At 47.2% G+C, this 20,825-nt stretch overlaps 1 protein-coding gene across 1 annotated transcript; it reads left to right on the forward strand.

Moving 5' to 3' along the window:
- Positions 1-13,723: 13,723 nt before the first annotated feature.
- LOC118977925 (histone-lysine N-methyltransferase PRDM9-like) lies at positions 13,724-20,581 on the forward strand. The gene is made up of 5 exons (XM_037033103.1): positions 13,724-13,796; positions 14,769-14,935; positions 15,484-15,518; positions 17,432-17,613; positions 19,542-20,581. The coding sequence occupies exons 1-5, from the start codon at positions 13,724-13,726 to the stop codon at positions 20,579-20,581; spliced, it is 1,497 nt and encodes a 498-aa protein (XP_036888998.1).
- The last annotated feature ends 244 nt before the right edge of the window (positions 20,582-20,825 follow it).

Consider the following 20,825-nt stretch of genomic DNA (forward strand, 5'->3'; position numbering starts at 1 on the left):
TATGGAGGCCTTCAGGTTGTCGTTAGGGGGATTAAGGTCAAAGCTACTTTCATGCACTGAAACCCTACTCTCTATGGAGCAGGATGAAGAGTCCATTAGGATACAAACAGCATGTGACTTTGCACCCTAGATCTGAAATCACGCCTTTCTTTGGACAGGCAGTCTGGAGGCTGAGAGTTAAAGAACAATAACAAAAATAAGTAAAAATGCCAGCCATCTTGCAAAGACTGGGGAGGAATGTCCTTGGCTAAGAAGACACCTGCGAAAGCTCAGAAGCCAAGGAAGATATGACACCTTAAGAGACTGCACCACACTGTGATAAACCACAGCATTGAGGGTCACTGTCTCCTTGCATTGCCCATAAATCACTCTTCAATAATTGTTTCTTAAAATTCTTCACGTGCAAATGTAGCTGGGCAAAGGAAATACAAGGTCTAGATGAGAAGTCATGTAGATGAGTGGAGAAGCCCTAAGCAGCACAGCCAGAGAGGGAGTTTGCCCCAGGGCTGCCTCACTTCAGGGCCTCCTCACAGCCCTGATGCTACATAAGTAAGAAGCAGCACTACTGAGCTGATATACAGTGTGCTGCCTCATAATTCACTGGTAACAACACTGAGCTCCTGAACAACCCTTCTGTACTCATAGCCATTCTGTATTAAAATTGAGGTATTTGCACTAACGTTTCCTTCTTCACCACACGCCAACCTTGGGACTCCTCTTAGCATTGATTTGGAGCCGATGACTATAAATTTATAGACATGCACATGGATCCCACACATAAACCCAGAGACCCCCAAAGCCACACCCAAAGAGACCCCAGATCTGACACCCATAGCCAAATAGATTCAAACCCAGGACACAGACCTCAGAGACAGGACCCAGATCCATAACCAAGACTCCACAGCCAGACCCCAGAGTTGGAGCTGGACAAGGAACCCTAGTTGCCAGACACAAAAGCTGAACCATGCTAGTCAGGGCTTATTATATTCTTAATTGCATTCCTATAAATGATCTTGGATATAGTACTTAAATATAAAATTTATTGTTTTTATAATAAATGGTTTGTATCTCTGAAACAAACAGTAACTGTGTGACAGTATATTTTGCACTGTGGAAATGTTTCTGCTAGAATAGAGTTTGGGGCACAAATTGAACACTTTGGGTGGTCAAGGTGCTATTCAGATAAAGAAGGCAGCATGGGCCACTGGATGTACTGAGGGTGTGCAGAATTTTTGTTGAGTCATTTTTAAATGCATACATATATAACCAAGTACTCCTCATCCATTCTTTTATCTACAAAAATATTTATAGAGAGGTTTATTTTAAGTAAAAGAGAAAAAACTGACACAACATTTCAAATGACATGAAGGAAAAGCAATTTTTCCCCTGCACATTGCCCAGACCCTGACCCCTGTGGCTAGTCCCTGTGTCTCCTTTCAGCAGATCTTCTGCCTGGGTTTTTTTTGTTTTAACACAATTTGTTTTGCAGGATACTTTTCTCACATAATAATATTATTTAGAAATCATTCTCTGTTAAAATCCATTAGAACCACCTTACTAGGTTTTATTTCTTTAATGAAATACTATATATCCTCACCCATTTTTAACATTCTATAATATTTGGGTGAGCACAACATAATTTAACAAATTCTCTTCTACTGAAAACTTTTAAATTATATCTGTTATTATATAAGTGTTGGATACAATATTTTAAACATACTTAATTTCATACACAGGGAAGCATACCTGGCAGAGGAATTTTTTATGCTTTTCTTTTAATTTCATTTATTAATTTGAAAAAGAGAGAGAGAGTTGTTCCCCATATGTATTCATTCATTGGTTGCTTCTTGAATGTGCCCTGACTGGAGAATGAACTGACCACCTTGGCATATAGGCAGGACACTCTAACCAACTGAGCTACCAGGCCAGGGCTACTAGGGGAAATTTTTGAAAAGTGGAATTTCGATCAGAGAGTATGAGGATGTTATTTCTAGATGAGTATTCTCAAACTGATCACCAGAGAGTCTGTGCCAAAGGACCCTTCCCCGAGTATTTCAGAGCAAGGACACTGTGCCTGCTTGCTCATCAGCCTCAGAGATGTCAGAAATCCTCTGGATTCCCATATGGGCTGCCAAATTATGTTGACCTTAAAAATATAGCAGTCAGTTATGTTAATAGCAGATAAGGGGTTTATTCAGAAACAGTAAAATAAGTGCAATTTAGGTCAAGCAAGATGTAGCAAAAGTCCTAGGCAAGCTCCACAAATAAAAGAGAGGAACGTTATATTACAAGGAAAAAAGAGGAAGTTGGGAGGGGTCATTTCAAATGAAAGTGCAACACAGAAAATTCTCAGTTCGGGATGACGATGGTTTCTCTCTGGCTGAGTTGCTGGGGAGTCGGTTTCTCCTGGTAGCACACGGTACCATCTTCATGTTGGGGCCTGTGACAGACAATCTTTCCTGTAATTGACCCTGGGTGCTGCTGTTGGTGGACAGCACCCCCACTGGCGCCCAACTCCACTCTAGTGAGGTTTCCCTTTTTTGCAGTTTCACAGTAATACTTACAGGCAATTGGCGCATTTCCAATCCATGGAAATCAAGTTATATTTACCTCAAAACGAGCTAAGGACTGGAGATACTCTTCCCACTTTATGCCGTGAAAGCCAGTAACAGCTAAACTGACCCTGTCCTCAAATTTGACGTGTTCTCTTTATGCAAAATACTTGTGCGTTTTTCCAGTATTTCTAAATTTATTTGGTTTTGTTTGTTTTTATCTTGTCTTCCTATTTCTGAAATGTTTTTCCACCTGGGTTACTTAAATATACCTATTACTCATAATGCCACTTCTCTGAAACATGAAATTCTCAGTGTGTTTTCCAGTATATTTATTACTTTATTTGTTGTGTTTAAATCCTTGAGCCCTCTGGGACTTACTTTGTATCTGTGAATAGCGTGGTCAGAATTTACTGACTTAAGTTTCTACGCAATGCAATGCAGTCTTGACCATGTCCTTACTGCTTATGCCACTTTAGATGAAAGTGGGTTTGACAAAGGAGGACACGGACGGGCCTAGATGAAAGTTGGGGATCCCGACACAGTCTGGTGAGACAAAGACGCTTTGTCAGGCGGCAGGAGGGCCACATCCATCCTAAGATCTGGCCTAGCTCGGGGCTCCTAGCTCCTGCAGGGTGAACCCCTCACTAGTCGCAGGAAAAAGAGCCACGTAAGACACCGAGCCTTGGTCCTTGGGGCCGGCTGTGTGACAGGCGCTCAGGAGACCCAGAGTAGCCAATCCCCGGGCGACAGAGCAGGTCTTCTGCTGGCCAGTCCGGTACCCAGAAGGCTCTGCACGCCTGCCCCACCTTTTCAGCCGCTTCTGACCGCCCATTGGCGGGCCGGGCCCAGGGGTCGCAGCTCTGATTGGCGGATCGCGCCCACAGGGCTATCCACGCAGGAGCCTTGGCCCGGGTGCCCTCATTCCTTCCGAGGGCGGGAAGCCCCAGGACCTCGGAGGGGACACTCCGCCGACGTGAGCAGCGCTGCTGGGGCCCCCGGAAATTGACCGGTAAGCGGGAGCCCTGCGATGTGGAGCCCTTAGGCCGGGACCTTCACAGTCCAGCCTGAGAGACCCCGATGCCCTCATCCCGAGGGGCCCCGAATCCCTTCAGCACCGAGGGGCCCACGTGCTCCAACCCGGAGGACCCCCGACGCTTAGGCCCGTAGAACCCCAGTTCCCCTCAGCTCGGGGCCCCCTACGTGCAGCTCGCCCGGAAAGAGCAAATCTTAACCTCAGAGACGCTAAATGCCGTGGTCCTGGAAGCTAACTCGGTGGTGGGGACCCGGAAGCCCCTCGATGAGACGCCCCGAGTCTCCTCAGCCGCAGGGGTGTCGACCCTCTGGGGGCGGGGGGAGGGGGGGTTCCAAGCGTCCTCAGCCCGGAAGACGCAGGACCGAGTCCTCAGGGACCCCGAGCCTGTCAGCCCGAGAGACCGCGCTCCGCCTGCCGCGGACCGCGCCTGCGTCCCGTGCGGGCCTCTCCAGAACCCCGGGTGCGCCTCCGAGCCCTTCCCGGGAAAAGCGCGTTGCCAGAGGCCGGCCTGGCTGACCGGGCCCCTCAGACCCGCGGCCGTGGCCTGCGGAGCCCGCGCCGAGGCGGCTGCGGAGGGAAGGGCGGGAAGGGCGGGAATGACGGCGCCCGCGGGCGGGTCTGGGGCAGCGCGGCCCCGCTCCGTCGGGCCCCGCCCTGTCCAGGCCTGTGTTCAAATGCGTGAGAGCACACAAGTGAATAAGAAATAACTAATTCAGAATAGTTGTCGTCACGAGAGAGGAAGGCAGGTCTGGCCGGTGAGGAGTATCCCCACACCTGGCTGCCCGATGGCCCGCAGGGAGACACGGGGGGACAGTGTCCACGTGGTGGTTACGGGAGCTGGGGGGAGGGCCAGGGCCGGAAGCGGTAGGTCACCGTGTCATTTCCGGTGGTATTTTCGGCCATGGTGCCACGTTGTCCAGTTTTACGAGTGCTCAGTGGGTGGAGTCAGTCCACTTCCTGGGTCTGGGGTTGGAACAGCTGAAGTCAGATGTGATTCTTGAACCTGCCAGAGACTCATTTTGAGTCATCGGACCTTATTCGGGGAGGAAATGTTTAACTTATGTCTGTGAGTGTGATTTAAGTGAGTATAAGTGATTGTTGTGTTTGTGGCCCCACGAGTCTGCTGACTTATGGGGTCCGAGTGGGCCCTGAGTGGGCCCTAAACTGCGGTTCCTCTGTCAGATCATAGGGCATAAGGGCTGGCAGTTAACCCCGACCTCTGCTGGGGCAGCCTTAGCCAAGATCGGCTCTGCCTCGAGAGGGGGCAGGCCAGGCCGGGCACGGGTCTATACCCAACCCTTCGTTTGTCTGCACCGAGAGGGAGGAATGATGGGAGGGGGGCCCTCAATGGTCTTAGATTGTATGCTCCAAAATTTCAGTCGGTTTCGGGGGGCAGGACCCCTCATTAGATCCAAACTGGTTAAAGACTTTTTGTTCCTCGGAGTGGCCTACTTTCGGGGTAGGCTGGCCCCCTGAAGGCACCCTGAATTTAAGTATTATTCGGGCAGTCCATCTATTAATGACAGGAAAGCCAGGACACCCTGATCAATTTGCCTACATCAGTCAGTGGCAGGAGTTCGCCCAGGATATGCGTAAATGGCTCCAACAGTGCACAAAGATGGCCCCGAAGCGCTCAGGCCTAACTGAGATGGCGGGAAGCCGGTCCTATTGTAACAGGAGGAAGACATGAAAAGAGGCTCGAGTTTTAGTAACTTGGGGGCCCAAATACCCCATCCATCAGGGGCACCCGGACGATGACCCACCAGTCTATCTACCCCCATATAGTGGGTCCTCATCAGCTCCTCCTGGACCAGAGACCCCACCGCCTTCGGTGTCCCCGCCTCACCCCCGCAGGATACCGGAGCCCCGACCAGGGAGAACCCCTCCCATTGCCACTAGACTCAGACACCATCAGGCCCATCAGGCCCTGCAAATGCTGCTACGGGAAACCCAGGGGCCCGCACAGGTTGCTGATGATGGGACCTTGAGACCGGGCCCCATGATATTTTACTATTAGCCCTTTACCACCACGGATCTTTTGAATTGGAAGCACCACACTCCCTCATATTCAGAGAAGCCCCAGGCCCTAACAGATTTGATGGACTCCATTATGCAGATCACCAGCCCACCTGGTATGACTGCCACCAATTCCTGTTAACCCTCTTCAATACCAAAGAGAGGCGGAAGATCTTACAAGAGGCCCACCGGTACTTAGAGACCCATGCCCCAGCCGGAACCTTAGATCCCATACAATATGTGCCAACGGCCGTGCCAGAGACACAGCCAGACTGGGATCACAATACTGAACAGGGAAGGACAGCCCTAGAGCATTATCAGGAGGCCATTCTGCAGGGAATACGAGCGGGGCCTAGGAGACCCACTAATATGACCAAGGTCTCCAGTACAATGCAGAAGCCAGGTGAATGTCCGGGAGATTTTCTCAAATGCCTTACCAAGGCTTATAGGGTCTACACCCCCTTTGACCCCGAAAACCCAGACAGTCAGAGGATGGTCAACATGGCTTTTGTCTCCCAGTTGGCCCCTGTCATTCGTAAGAAATTGCAGAAATTAGTAGGATTTGCTGGCATGAACATCAGCCAGTTAGTAGAAGTAGCTAACAAGGTCTACAATAATCGGGAGGAAGCAGCAGAGACCGCGGCCCTAGACAAACAAAGAAAGAAGGCAGCTTTACTGGCTGCCTCGCTGGCAGCTCCAGCGAAAGGCCCGCCAAAGAAGGGGCAGAAAGGACATTTTAAAGTAGAGAAAGACCAGCGTGCCTACTGCAAAGAGAGAGGCCACTGGAAACAATGTTGTCCCCGTCGAAAACAAAAGGAAGTTCCTCTCGCATCCCCGGCCCTGGGTATCCTCAGTCTGGCAGGCTTGGATACTGAATGAGCCAGACCGGGCTTGATAAAACTTGGCCCCCACGAGCCCATGGTCCGAGCCAAAGAAGGGGCCAACCACTAGACTTTATGGCAAACAAGGGGGCCAAACACTCAGTAGTCATGGCACCTGTTGCCCCGCCATTGGGTCGAGAGGTCTCCATCTTAGGAGCAACAGGGCAGCCCAGCAAACTGAAAGGATTTTCCCAGGCACGGATGATTGAACTCGGGGGACACAGAGTCTGCCACAAATTCCTCTATCTGCCTGAGTGCCCGGTACCACTTCTGGGCAGAGACCTCTTAGGTAAATTGGCGGCCCGAGTAGTCTTCCACCCCTCGGGACAAGCCACGCTAGAACTAGGTGAACCCAGCCTAGTGGCCCTCGTTGTGCCCCGAGAAGAAGAATACCGGATCCATGAGGGGGATAAGGGACCCCCCTCTCTAGACCCCCTTATAGAGGAATTTCCCCACCAGGACTCACGGTTGGTTGCACCCCAGTAACCATAGATTTAAAACCAGGAGCCCAGCCCCACTGCCTAAAGCATTACATACCCAAGGAGGCCTGGCTAGGTATTTCAGGGATGATAAACAAATACCTGAGTGAAGGCATACTAGTACCATGCCATCGCAGTGGAACACGCCACTCCTCCCGGTAAAGAAGCCAGACGGGTCTGGGTACTGCCCAGTTCAGGACCTACGGGCTGTCAATGAGGTCGCCCTGACTCTACACCCCACGGTGCTGAATCCATATACCCTCCTGAGCCAGTTGCCCCCAACCACCTCGCATTTCTCATGTCTCGACCTGAAGGATGCCTTTTTCTGCATTCCCCTGGCTCCCAAGAGCCAACCAATATTTGCTTTTGACTGGGAAGACCTGCACTCGGGGGCCAAATCCCAGCTCACCTGGACCTGACTACCACAGGGTTTCAAGAACTCCCCCACCATTTTCAGTGAAGCTTTGGCCCAAGATTTACAGTCATTTCCAGAAGAGCATCCCAATTTGGTCTTGCTACAGTATGTAGATGATCTACTACCGGCATGTTTGGGAGAAAGCGAGTGCCGAGAAGGAACACGGGCCTTACTCCAGCTTTTAGCCAATAAAGGGTATCGGGTGTCCCAGAAAAAAGCCCAGATATGCCAGACAGAAGTTCGATACCTTGGGTTGCAGATAAGCAAAGGACAGCGAGCCCTAGGGGCAGAGAGGAGGGCCGTGATCAGCCAGATGCCTGACCCTGCTACCAGGAGGCAACTCCGAGAGTTTCTGGGGGCCACCGGGTTCTGTCGGAATATGGATTCCAGGGTACGCAGAAATCGCGAAACCACTATACCAAGCCCTTAGAGGACCTGAGACCGCCACGTTTATGTGGGGAACCGAACAACAGGAGGCTTTCAAGAGAATAAAAGAACTCTTAATAAGCGCTCCAGCCCTCAGACTGCCTAACCCAGATAAACCCTTTTCCCTCTATATACATGAGAAAGAGAAAGTAGCCCTCAGGGTCTTAACTCAGGAGGTCGGACCATGGCAATGCCCCGTAGCCTACCTCTGGAAGCAGCTGGACAATGTAGCAGCTGGGTGGCCCCCTTGCCTGAAGGCCATAGCAGCCGCTGTTTCTCTCCTCCAGGAGGCTGACAAACTTACCTTAGGACAAGAGATAAGTCTCTTCGTACCGCACGCAGTGCACAGCCTCCTGGAGGGATGGTTATCCAACCCCCAGCTCACCTAATACCAAGGAATTTTACCAGAAAATCCCCAAGTGCGCCTAAGAACGGTGGGAAAGATCAACCCGGCCACTTTCTTACCCTCAGAGGCTGGAGAGCTGGATCATGACTGCGAGGAAGTCACAGACCAGGTATATGCCAACAGACCAGACCTGAAAGACCACCCCTTGTCTGAGTGGGACCTTCAATTATACACAGACGGGAGTAGCACAGTGACTGAAAGAGGGGAGCAAATTGCCGGGTACGCAATGACCACCAGGGGCCAAGTCCTTGAAGCAGAACCCCTGCCAACAGGGTGGTTGGCACAGAGGGCAGAACTTCACGCCCTCATCCAGGTCTTAGAACTCAGTAAGGGGAAAAGGGTCAACATCTATACTGTCTCCAAATACGCTTTTGCCACCCTCCACATACACAGGGCAATATACAAGGAGGGACCTGCCTATTTTTACAGGAAGAATGCTGTTATTACATTAATGAGAGTGGGATAGTCGAGGAAAATCTTAATAAATTAAAAGATATACAGAAAGGACTAAAGACCTCTGACTACCCATCCCAGGTACCACCTGGTGGCAGTCCACCCTGTTCTCCTTACTAGCCCCGATCCTTGGCTCACTCTTGATCCTATTCTTAGTCTTAGTAGCTTTAGGACCATGTTTACTCCGGACCCTAGTACAGCAGTTAGAAGCCAAAGTAGTCCGAAAGGCGACAACCAAAATACTCTCTCTCCAGCAATACCAATATCGAAGAGTACAGACAAGTGATGCTGAGACTAGCAAAGAAGCTGTCTAAGCATCAAAGGGGGGAATGAAGCAGGATAGAGACAAGGAAATATCATTTTAAAGTTGTTTTTTTGCAACATTTTATTAAGACAGAGTGTGCTTGCCCCACCTGAGCTGTGTGCACCCTAGATAAGCAACTATCTAATGGCATTCTGCTTCTGTAACCCACTTCACGCCCTTCAAAAGTAAAACCAACCCGCAGAACAGGGCTCAGAATTTGGAGACTGCCTCCTCTGAGCCCTCGGGTAATAGAGAGTGCTCCGCCATCCTAACTGAGTATGAGTGATTTTTTCTGTAACAGGAATATTTCTTTCCAACCCCTTCTTGTCTGTAAGGTCTCTTTTGAGAAATCAGCTGACGGCTTGATGGCAGTTCCCTTCTGGGTAACTGTGTCTTATCTCTTGCTGCTTCTAGGATTTTTTCCTTATCTTTAATCTTGGCTAATGTAATGATGATGTGCCTTGGTGTGTTCCTCTTTGGGTCCAACTTCTTTGGGTCTCTCTGAGCTTCCTGGACTTCCTGGAAGTCTATTTCCTTTGCCTTTATTTGTTCAAATAAGTTTTCCACTTGTCGCTCTTCCTCTTCTGGTACCCCTACAATTCGGATGTTGGAATGTTCAAAGATGTCCTGGAGGTTCCTAAGCCTCTCATTTCTTTGAATTCTTGTTTCTTCATTCTTTTCTGTTTGATTGTTTCTTCCTTCCTCTGGTCCACTCTATTGATTGGAGTCCCAGTTTCCTTCCCATCACTACTGCTTCCCTGTGCATTTTCCTTCATTTCCCTTAGTGTAGCCTTCATTTTTTCATCTACTTTATGATCAAATTCAACCTATTCTGTGAGCATCCTGATCACCAGTGCTGTGGACTGTGCATCTGATAGTTGGCTATCTCTTGGTTGCTGAGTTGTATTTGCTCTGGAGCTTTGATCTGTTTTTTTTTCATTTGGGCCATTTTTCTCCCCGTCTTCTTGTGCCTGCGTCTTCTTGTGCCTGTTAGTATGAGGGGCAGAGCCTCAAGTGTTCACCAGGGTGGGGCAGCCCAGTTGCTAGGTTGTGACACTCTGTGGGGGCAGGGTCTGAGGGGGAACAATGGTGCTTGCTCTGCTGTTGGATTTCAGTCCCTTCTGCGGCTTCCCCCCAAGCAAACTGGGCCTTTCTGGTGGTTATTCCCATGTGGGTGGGCTTGTACAGCTGCTCCCTTGTGCATCTTGTGCCACCGTTTTTTGGGGGGTTTTTTTGCCCCGGCCCCTCCTGGCCTGGCTGCCCCACTCTGCCCCTCCTACCAGTCTGGATGAATGTGTCTATTTTAACTCCCTGGTTGTCAGACTTACAGTTTGGTTCAATTTTCTGTCATTTCTGGTTGTTATTTTGTTTCTAAATTGTCCTTATTTTGGTTGTGCGAGGAGGCACAGTGTGTCTACCTATGCCTCCATCTTGGCCAGATTTTAAGATTTTATTTATTTATCTTTATAGGGGAAGTAAAGGAGAGAGGGAGAGAAATATCAATGTGTGGTTGCCTCTCGTGCGCCCCCTGCCGGGAACTGCATCCCCTGCTGGGAACCATGTGCCCTGACTGGGAATCAAACCGCGATCTTCTGGTTTGCAGGCCCACGCTCAATCCACTGAGCTACACCAGCCAGGGCTATTTTTTAAAATATATAATAGATGCTTTATGAACATAGGAGGAAGCATAGATGACACTTTGTCTATTTTTTTTCATTCTAATGAAATTAGTTGATAGCCCCAGTAGAAGCATAGGCCTTAATGACACCTAAGAAAACATTTTCCATCCATCCTTGGATTGTTATTGGATTACTCTCATTCAGAATTCTGTGTCCCTAATAAGAATCTCCACATTTTTGGAACATTTACCAACCCAAACACTTATTTCTCATCATCTTTCAGTGAAACCTTCTTGGGTGGCCTTCAGAAGGGAGCAGAGTAAACACCAGAAGGTGAGTGTTTCCCAAATCCTGTGGACAAAAAAATTTTCCTCGTGGATAGAAATGCATGTAAGAATAGGCAAATCCAGAAAGTATCCTAGGAACTGCTGCCTTCCTTTCATGATCTCTTCAACACATTGTCTGATATTATCATCTTTTTAAAAGATTTTATTTATCCATTTTTTAGATAGAGGGGGATGGAGGGAGAAAGAGAGGGAGAGAAACATGAATAGCTTGCCTCTTACACAACCCAGGCATGTGCCCTGACCAGGAATGGAACCGGTAACCTTTGAGTCTACAGGCCAGCGCTCAATCCACTGAGCCATACCAGCCAGTGCTCATCATCTTAATAGTTAATAACTATAGCAACAATAGTAACTACCATTTGTTTCATTCTCTCAATGTGTCAGACTTTAAGAATTCTATGTGAATAAACTCACTTAAACATTACAGCAAGCCTATGAGGTATGTACTCTGTCACCATTTATGAGGAAAGTGAGCTTTCAGAGATACAGAAATGTTTGACTATATGTCTAAGACCACAGTATCAGGGGTAGTGCAATCTAACCCATAGTTGCTTCTCTAAACCACTTACAAACTCCTTAAAACACTCATAGTTTTACCCTGGCCAATGTGAATCAGTTGGGTGTCATCCTACACAGCAAAAGATCACTGGTTTGATTCCTGATCAGGGCACATGCCTGGGTTGTGGGCCAAGTTCCCAGTTGGGGTATGTGTGAGAGGCAAGTGATGGATATTTCTTTCCCACATCGATGTTTCTCTCCCTCTCTTTCTCCCTCCCTTCCCCACTCTCAAGAAAATAAACAAAATCATTTTTAGAAATTAGAAAAATAAACTTTCATAGTTTTCTAAAGTTTACATTGTCTTATCCATATGTCATTACATCGTTCATCTGACTGATGATTTCAACCAAAGTCCTTTTCCGCTATGCTCAAGTGAGAGATGTACTAAGACCCTCTGCCTAAGGAAAATGTATGATGTGTAGGCAGTTGGTACAGTGGATGGTCCCAGAAGAAGAAGAATGTAAAATCCCCAGGATCAGAGCCTCCCCCTCTAATCAAAGAAAGCATCTCCCCCCCACCACAATGGCAGGTTTGATGATTGAGAAGCAACAAATAATAAAATGACATGAGGTCTTCATAAAGGTTACACACTCTTCAACAGAAACTCATCTATCTGGAACTGATTTCAAGTGCCGTTTCTTGTAAGGTGAAGTAACAGCTTCTTTCTCTGAGTTCCAATGAAGCCACTCTCATCCCGTTTAGACTCATTTGTTCAGCCTGCCTACCTCTGCGTTGTGAGCTCTTTGTGAGGCTGGTCCATACCTGAGTCTTCTCAGACATCACAGGCCCAGATTAGGGCCTCTGAGGGCTCCCAAATGTTTGCTGAATGAATGATTTCACAATTACAAATTAAACTAGAAGATGGTCGATGGACACTGAAGGTAATTTCTGTGAGATTTGAAATATGGAGAGAGCTGAGGGGTAAACTGATAGCAGGACTGTCATCTCACATTTATACTGTATTTCACAATTCACAGAATATTTGGGTGACCATTATGTAATTGCACGTTCACTAGACCATTGAAAATTAGCAAGTTATAGATCATGAAACTGAAGACAACTAGCTACTGATACAGTCTTATTCCAACAAAATTGGTGGGAACCAGCTAATCTAAGTTCAAATATTCTTTCTAAGGTATTACAAATTTTATCACCATTTTATTTATTCTCTAGATATGTTTCTGCCAACTATTTCCTTATTCTCTTCTGAATATCCTTCACTCTCAATATTACAGAGACAGTTTAAAGAAAAGAGCCATCAGATATGAGTTCTAATCTTGGATTCATTACCCACATTGGCCCTATACCCTCTAGTATTCATACTCCCTAGGTATTTCCAAGGGTTGAAGTTTTAAAGACATGCATGTAAAATGTACCATAAGCCTTTAAAAATTAAATACATGTTAATCTTTAATATGTGACTCTTATATTGAAGGAGACATCCAGGGTGCCATTAAGCAATGAATATAGTTTGAAGAAATTGTCAGGAACAGCAAATTTGATGACTGCAAGTGACTCAGAGCATGCCCAGAAACCAGTGTCCCCTCCTGGAGAAGCATGTGCTTAGAAACTAATTTAGAAACGTTAGTTCCTCTAAGTACTACAGAAGGGCTGATAAGTATGACCTAGGTAAGTCAGGTGGACTTTCAATAGGCTTGGGTTTAAGCTGGGCTAAGCTGAGACTTAAGTTAACTAAACTAACTTAAGCTAAGTTAGCAGTGGAGCTTTGGGCAAATCCTATAAATTCTCTAAGCTCCTGAATGCTAATGTGTCAAGTGAAGATAAGGGTAGTTCACTCATATATCGTTTCAAAACATTAAATTAAATTTAAAACAATTGACACATGCAACTTGTCCAATAAGTGCATTTGTGATAATAGCAACCACACTTTATTGGTGTTGTGTGCCCAGGCCTTTACTCAGTGTCTAACACGCAAAGTGCACTCAATGACTATGTTATGAAAAATGAAAGGTTGTCAAGTAAACCTGGTAATGGGAAGATCTAGAAACTAAAAAATTCAGTCAGTCATCTGTAGTTAGTGTGGCATCTTAGTCTTCTGAGCCAATAGTTAATGGAGTAAAATACCAGAGTATACAAAAGGGAAGGTAATAATTTGATGGAAGTAGATTGTGTTATCTGACAAAATGGGAACTAACATTCCAGACCCCACCAACCTCGCTCACTTGCTCTTCTCCAACTTAGAACTCAGGAGAAAGGAAATGGACGTGAAGATGTATAGCTTACAAGAAAGAGAGGACCACATGTATCAAGAGGTCACCGAGCCCCAGGATGATGACTACCTTTGTAAGTGACCCTCATTAAGAAGTGTATTGCAGGGGCGACTTTTCCCGCAAGTCCCCCCTGTCCACCACGGGTGAAAGTAAACACTACCAAGACATGATCTGTTTGGGGAGAAGAGGTGGCCAATCCTTCAAAAGGGAAGGGCCTCGAGCCCCTTCCTCCAGGGGCTTTTATTGGGTTGTAATACACAGGAATACAGGGCGACAAGGATCAAACAGTAGATAATATTTCAAAGAAATCTGAGGGCTTAGTCTGAGTCAGAGTCTGTCAGGAAGGGAGTTGGCAAAAACTTTAGGGTTTCCTTCTCGGACCCTTAACATGAATGAAAGCACTCTTAGCAGAGCAGGTTTCACAGGATTTTGAGGAATTCTTTGCGATGCCAGATTTTTCCCCGGGATTCACTCTGGCAAGACAAGGAGCTGCACCCCTCCCCATCAGATATTCAGGCTTAAGTGGGTTAGAGCCAGGAAGCGCTTCTCCCAGAGGACATGGGGACTCGGGCTATGTCACATAGCCAGGGGGCAAGGGTCTATTGCTTGCTTTTTGTTGCAGCCCCCTGAGTCCTTCCATGATGTCCTCCCAAGTGATCAAGTCTGGCTTAGGTTGCCTCTCCTCTGAGGGGTCTTGCCTGCCTCTGACTTCCAACCGTGTTTTGAGGGCAGGGAGGAAACTAAGACAGCATTCGCTACCAGAGACAAGCTTTGTCTCCTGTGGCTTGCATTCTGGAGGTCACTCGTTCATCCTTAGCCACAGGGGGTAGTTAGAATTCCTGAAACCAGGCAGAGTGGTCCACAACAGTGTATTATGCTACAATAACTTCATCTAGTCCTTTGCTCCCCAAATCATCCCCTGCCTCTAGTGACCTGGAGTACAGGACTGAGTCTCAATGATGTGAGTGCCACACTCCCTCTGAAGCTCTTTGTGTCCAGGAACATGCATTATACCTTCCCTAACCCCTGTTGCTCTCGCCTCCAGATTGTGAGAAGTGTCAGAACTACTTCATCAACAGCCGTGCTGTGCATGGGCCCCCTACATTTGTAAAGGACAGTGCAGTGGACGAGGGGCATCCCCACCACTCAGCCCTCACCTTGCCCCCTGGATTGAGAATCGGGCCATCTGGCATCCCTGAGGCAGGACTTGGAGTATGGAATGAGGCAGCTGATTTGCCTGTGGGTCTGCACTTTGGCCCTTATGAAGGACACATCACAGAAGATGAAGAGGCAGCCAAGAGCAGATACTCCTGGCTGGTGAGAACTATTTACCTTTTCCACTGTCCTCTGACTTCCCACATTCCTTCTGAGGCCTGGAGGGACCTCACTTCCTACATGCTGGATATGGAAGGGACAATGTGGTTAGCTCTGTGTACTGACTGGAATTTCCATGAACACAGAGCTCCTGTTTAAGAATCAGAAGATAAGTTGGAGCAGAGTGGTGCAGACACAAAGGAGTGGCTTCTCCCTTGTGGGGCTCCTGCTCTGATTGGACAGGTAGACTTGGGTGCTTGGGCGATGACTAAGAAAAATATTATGGTCACAACTGGCAGCTGAATCCCAATGAAGGTTGAATGAGCTTTGATGTCAGTGAAGTAAAATAATTCTTTTGACTATTATCTCCCCATGAAATAAATAAGTTCTTTAACTTCTTTTCTGAAACACAGATTGCTAAAGGGAGAAACTGCTATGAGTATGTGGATGGAAAGGACAGATCCTTGGCCAACTGGATGAGGTGAGGTCAACAGGTCTCTGCCTGCTAGAGGGGACACTCATCCCCCACTGTTGTAGACCACTCTGCCTGGTTCTAGGAATTGTATCTCGACCCCTTGTGGCTAAGGGAGAGGGACGACCTCTGGAATGCGAGCCACAGGAGACAAAGCTTGTCTCTGGTAGCAAATGCTGGCTCGGTTACCTCTCCCTGAGCTCAAAGCTTGGTTGGAGGTCAATGATGGGTAAGACCTCTCACAGTGAGGGGCAACCTAAGCCAGACTCAATCACATGGGAGGCCTTCATGGAAGGAGGGGGTTGCAACAGGGAGCAATGCACTCTCATCCCCCAGCTTTGACAAAGCCTGAGTCCTCATATTCTCTGGAAAAGGTGCTTCCTGGCTCTAATCCCCTTAAGCCTGAATACCTGATGGGGAGTGATGCAGCTCTTTGTGTCCTGAGGAAAAATCTGGCATCACAAAGACTTCCTGATAAACCTGTGAAATCCACTCTGCTAACAGTGCTTTCACTGATATGTTAAGGTTTGAGTAGGAAACCCTAAAACTCTGTTCCTGACAGACTGTGACTCATACTAAGCCTTCAGATACCTTTGAAATGTTATCTACTGTTTGATCCTTGCTGCCATGTATTCCTGTTTATTACAACCCAATAAAAGCCCCTGGAGGAGGGAGCTCAACGTCTTTTTCCCCTGAGAAACTGGCCACTGCGCGTGGCCTTTTTCTTCTGCGAAAATAGCCACTTCTCCTCCCCGAGCAGATCACAGCATATCTCGGTCATGTTTACTCTCATCTGTGATGGCTGGCGGGACTTGTGATGAAAGTCACCCACACACCCAACAAGTCCATATATCTTTTCCTCTTATCATGCCCCCCTCAATGGTCTCCCTTAATCCTTTTTTTCCCTCTTTTTCTCTATACACTGTTCTTTTATTTCAGGAGACTTTTAGGAAGAAAGTACAGCATATGTCCTCAAAATATAAAGCTCTCTGCTAGACACAATCTAGGCACTGGAAGGGTCCTTGAGGAGTCTAGATTCACCAGGGACACTGGATTACACTTTAATTTATCAAACTAACATTAATTAAGCACTTAGTATATTCCAGTTTACATGAAGGAATACATTACTTAAACAGATCACACAACCTATGTCCTTATGAAGGACTTCTCACAGACAGACGTAAAACAATTGCTTTTAGAAACATTTAACTATAATTTCCAAGACATGCACAGTGTCAAGATAGCACAAACCAAGGGTTGCCTAAACCTATGAGGGCAGGAAACCATCCCGACTTCTAATTAGAGCTGGGCTCTGAGGCCTGCAGAGGAACGGTCATGGGCCCCTTTCCTGAGAAGGGCTCTCTTTTATCAGGGATAACAGAATGTGCATCAACTACTCTTGTTCTGTTTTATTGTACTAAGACAAAAAGACCTCCAATTTTCTATGGTAATCTTGGGCAGGCAAGTGAATGGTACCCTAAATAAAGGGTAGGGAGATTGGAGAAAGGCCTCTCAGGAGAAAACAGACATGGGCTGAGTGCTGGATAATTATCTAATTTAGAAGCAGAGCCAGAGATCAAGCAGCAGGTTCTGTGGTGTAAGACAACTTGATTTAGAGTTTGGAGAATCCAGATATCACTGGATACTATGGCCAGTCAGGGTGGAGGTTAAGTCTAGAACTGGGTGTTAAAAAATGGTATTAGGCAGGATGAACACTGGCAGCGGGACTTGGAGGTAGGAATTCATATGACATGCCAGTAGATGCTCGGACACTGAACAAAGATTCCCCGGGAGCATTAGGGGAAGTGGGCAACACCAGAGCCTGAGGGCCTTAAGAATCAGTGAGGAACTGGACATGGATGTAACAGGTATTGGGGATTCATCACTTTGCTTTTCTTTCCCTTCATCTGCCCCAATCCCAGGTATGTGAACTGTGCCCGGGATCATGAAGAGCAGAACCTGGTGGCCTTTCAATACCACGGGCAGATTTTCTACCGAACCTGCCAGGTCATCAGGCCGGGCTGTGAGCTACTGGTTTGGTGCGGGGACGAGTATGGCCAGGAGCTGGGCAGCAAGTGGAAGAGAGAGCTCATGACTGGAAGAGGTGGGTACCACTGTTCTTCAAAACAGAAAGAAAGAATTCTCCATAGAAACACTTATGATCCAACTCTTAAGTGCAGTAAAATCTAAAGTCAGTAAAGTTTTAAATCACATGCTTCAGAAATTCATATGCCTTTGACTCTTAAGCAAAATTTTTATAATTTGTATTTTTAAAATATTTCATACACAAAATACACAACTGCATATAGTGCTGAAAGACTGAGAGGCAAAAAAAAAAAAAGTTTTCAAGTACCAACCAGTTCTCTAACCAACGCAGTTTTCTGCCACTTTTATAGTTATTTCTTCTTAATTTTCCTCCATACTTCTAAATAAAACATTTTTGTTTGTAGGCATTCATTATTTCTGAAAGATTTTGTCCTGGCTGGCGTAGCTCAGAGGATGGAACACCGGCCTGTGAACTAAAGAGTCACCAGTTTGATTCCCACGGGGGCATAGTCCTGGGCTTTGGGCCAGATGCCCAGTATGGGGCATGTGAAAGGCAACCACACATTGATGTTTCTGTCCCTCTCCCTCCCTCCCTTCCCCCTTTTCTCAAAATAAATAAATACATAAAAATTTTTTTAAACAAGATTTTATTTATTTTTACAGAGAGTGGAAAGGAAGGAGAAAGAAAAATCAATATGCAAGGGAAACATTAACCGGTTGTCTATGGCACACCCCCAACTGGCCCACAACCCTGGCATGTGCCCTGACTGGAATCAAACTTGTAACCTTTCAGTTCTCAGACAACACCCAACCCACCAAGCCACACCATTCAGGCAGGGCACATTGGTTCATCATTTTAGTGAATCATCATGAGAGATCCTACTCTGTGGTGCAGTGTCCTGGGACCTGGAAATACAGATTAATGTAAGGATCAGAATCACTGCTCTTGAGGAGCTGAGGAGGGAAGGAGGGAAACTCAGGCACACATGGTTGCCTGTGCATAATACCACACAGCAGTTAGTGCTTTGGGGAAAACTGACCTAAGACAAGTGCCTGGGGATCAGTGTGAGGGGAGGTGTGTGGCAGGTGGTCTGGGAAGGGCTCTCTCAGGAGACAACATTTACAAAAATACTTGTGGGCAGAGGATCCCAGGCAGAGGGAGCAGCTAGTGCAGAGAAGAAAAGAGGTGTGGCGTCGCATTGGCTGAGGGTCACTCAGGTCTCGTCTCAGCACAGAGGGTAAGAACGGAGATCAGGCAGATGCTTAGCAGCCCGGAGATGCAGTGCCAGTGATCCGAGTTGAGACACTGGGGACTTTCCTGAGTGAAAGTGTGCAGTCGTCAGCTGTAGAGTGGTGTGTTCTCTATTCAGATTATGTTTTGTTAATTTTTAGAAAATAAACTCCAGTGGGGAATCCCCTCATATTACTTCATCTCCAAGTGAGAGAGCATGGTGGACTGGCCAGAGAGGAACAGGAGTCAGGCGTGTAAGAAATGTGGTTGAAATATTTTGAAACAGGTCTTCTTATTGTATTTGAAATAGTCTAACACTAAATGAGATTAAGCATAAATATTTGGTGTGTGGCTTGAGGAAGGACATTTCATTTTCCTATTTTGGAAAACTGAGAGAAGCAATTCCTAGTTGGAGCCTGTGGTTTTCCTCTGTAACATGACTTAGAAGATACCTACAGATGGGAAAGGTCACTGCAGCTCCATCCACACAGGAAGTGAAATGGCCTCTCATGCTCCAAAAGTCCCCAGTCTGGGCAATATTAGAAAAGACCATTGATGTGGGCTTTCTGGGTTTCTGAGGAAGATACACTGCATAAAAATAAAAAGTAAAATAGATGGTGAGTGGACACTGGGAGACAGAGGTTGTGTTGTCACCACAGTGAGAAGGATTCATGGGGCAGGTCTTACCAGGAGACAAATTGTGCGGCCCAGGCATTCTCATCAACATCTGCCCTGACCAAACCTTTCTCTTTCAGCGGAACCAAAGCCAGAGGTGCACCCATGTCCCTCCTGCTCTCTGGCCTTCTCCACTCAGAACTTCCTCAGCCAGCATGTGACGCTCAATCATCCCTCTCAGATTCGCCCTGGAACATCTGCAAGAAAACACCTCCAAGCAGAGGAACCCTGTCCAGAGGATCAGAATCAGCAGCAGCAACATACTAGTACACACAGCTGGAATGATGAAGCTGAAGGTCAAGAGGTCAAAGAAAGGTCCAAACATTTGCTTAAAAGGATCAGTCACACGAGAATCTCAAGACCCTTTTTTCAACCTTCCAAAGAAGGAATGAGTAGCTCTAGTGACTATGAGAGAATGATGGAGGAAGAGGCCAGCAGAGGCCAGAAAGAGAGTCTAGAGGACACAGGCAAGTCCTTTGTGAAAGTAGGAATGTCAAGAATTGTAACAATCGACCATGGAGAGTGTTGGCAAGACTTAAATGATGGGTCACATCTCGTCACACACCAGAGGACACACTCTGGGGAGAAGCCCTATGTTTGTAGGGAGTGTGGACAAGGCTTTACATGGAAGTCACTTCTCATCAGACACGAGAGGACACACTCTGGAGAGAAGCCCTATGTTTGCAGGGAGTGCGGGCAAAGCTTTGCACAGAAGTCAAATCTCAACGCACACCAGAGGACACACTCTGGGGAGAAGCCCTATGTTTGCTCAGAGTGTGGGCGAGGCTTTACACACAAGACAAATCTCATCACACACCAGAGGACACACTCTGGGGAGAAGCCCTATGTTTGCAGGGAGTGTGGGCGAGGCTTTACACACAAGACAAATCTCACCACACACCTAAGGACACACTCTGGGGAGAAGCCCTATGTTTGCAGGGAGTGCGGGCGAGGCTTTACACAGCAGTCACATCTCACCAGACATCAGAGGACACACTCTGGAGAGAAGCCCTATGTTTGCAGGGAGTGCGGGAGAGGCTTTACACAGAAGACAAATCTCATCAGACACCAGCGGACCCACTCTGGAGAGAAGCCCTATGTTTGCAGCTTGAGTGAGTGAGTCATTAGCACTAAGTGAGTCATTAGCACGTAACAATAGCCATAGGAAGTCCACAGCCCCTTACTCTCCCCAAGATTGTAATTAGTAGAGAAGTAACTGGTTAAACAAACCCTCCAGTTTCATTACAAGAGATGAAGTGGACAAACAGTTCCATAGTGATATGGGGATGTCAGCACCAAACTTGTTCATGGTTTTTTGAGCTATTCTAAAACGTTTTGGGATTGAGCACAGGCCTGCAAACCAG

The sequence above is a fragment of the Sturnira hondurensis genome, unplaced genomic scaffold (genome assembly GCF_014824575.4).
Source record: "Sturnira hondurensis isolate 20B ecotype Veracruz unplaced genomic scaffold, ASM1482457v3 Scaffold0021593, whole genome shotgun sequence".
Lineage (NCBI taxonomy): Eukaryota > Metazoa > Chordata > Mammalia > Chiroptera > Phyllostomidae > Sturnira > Sturnira hondurensis.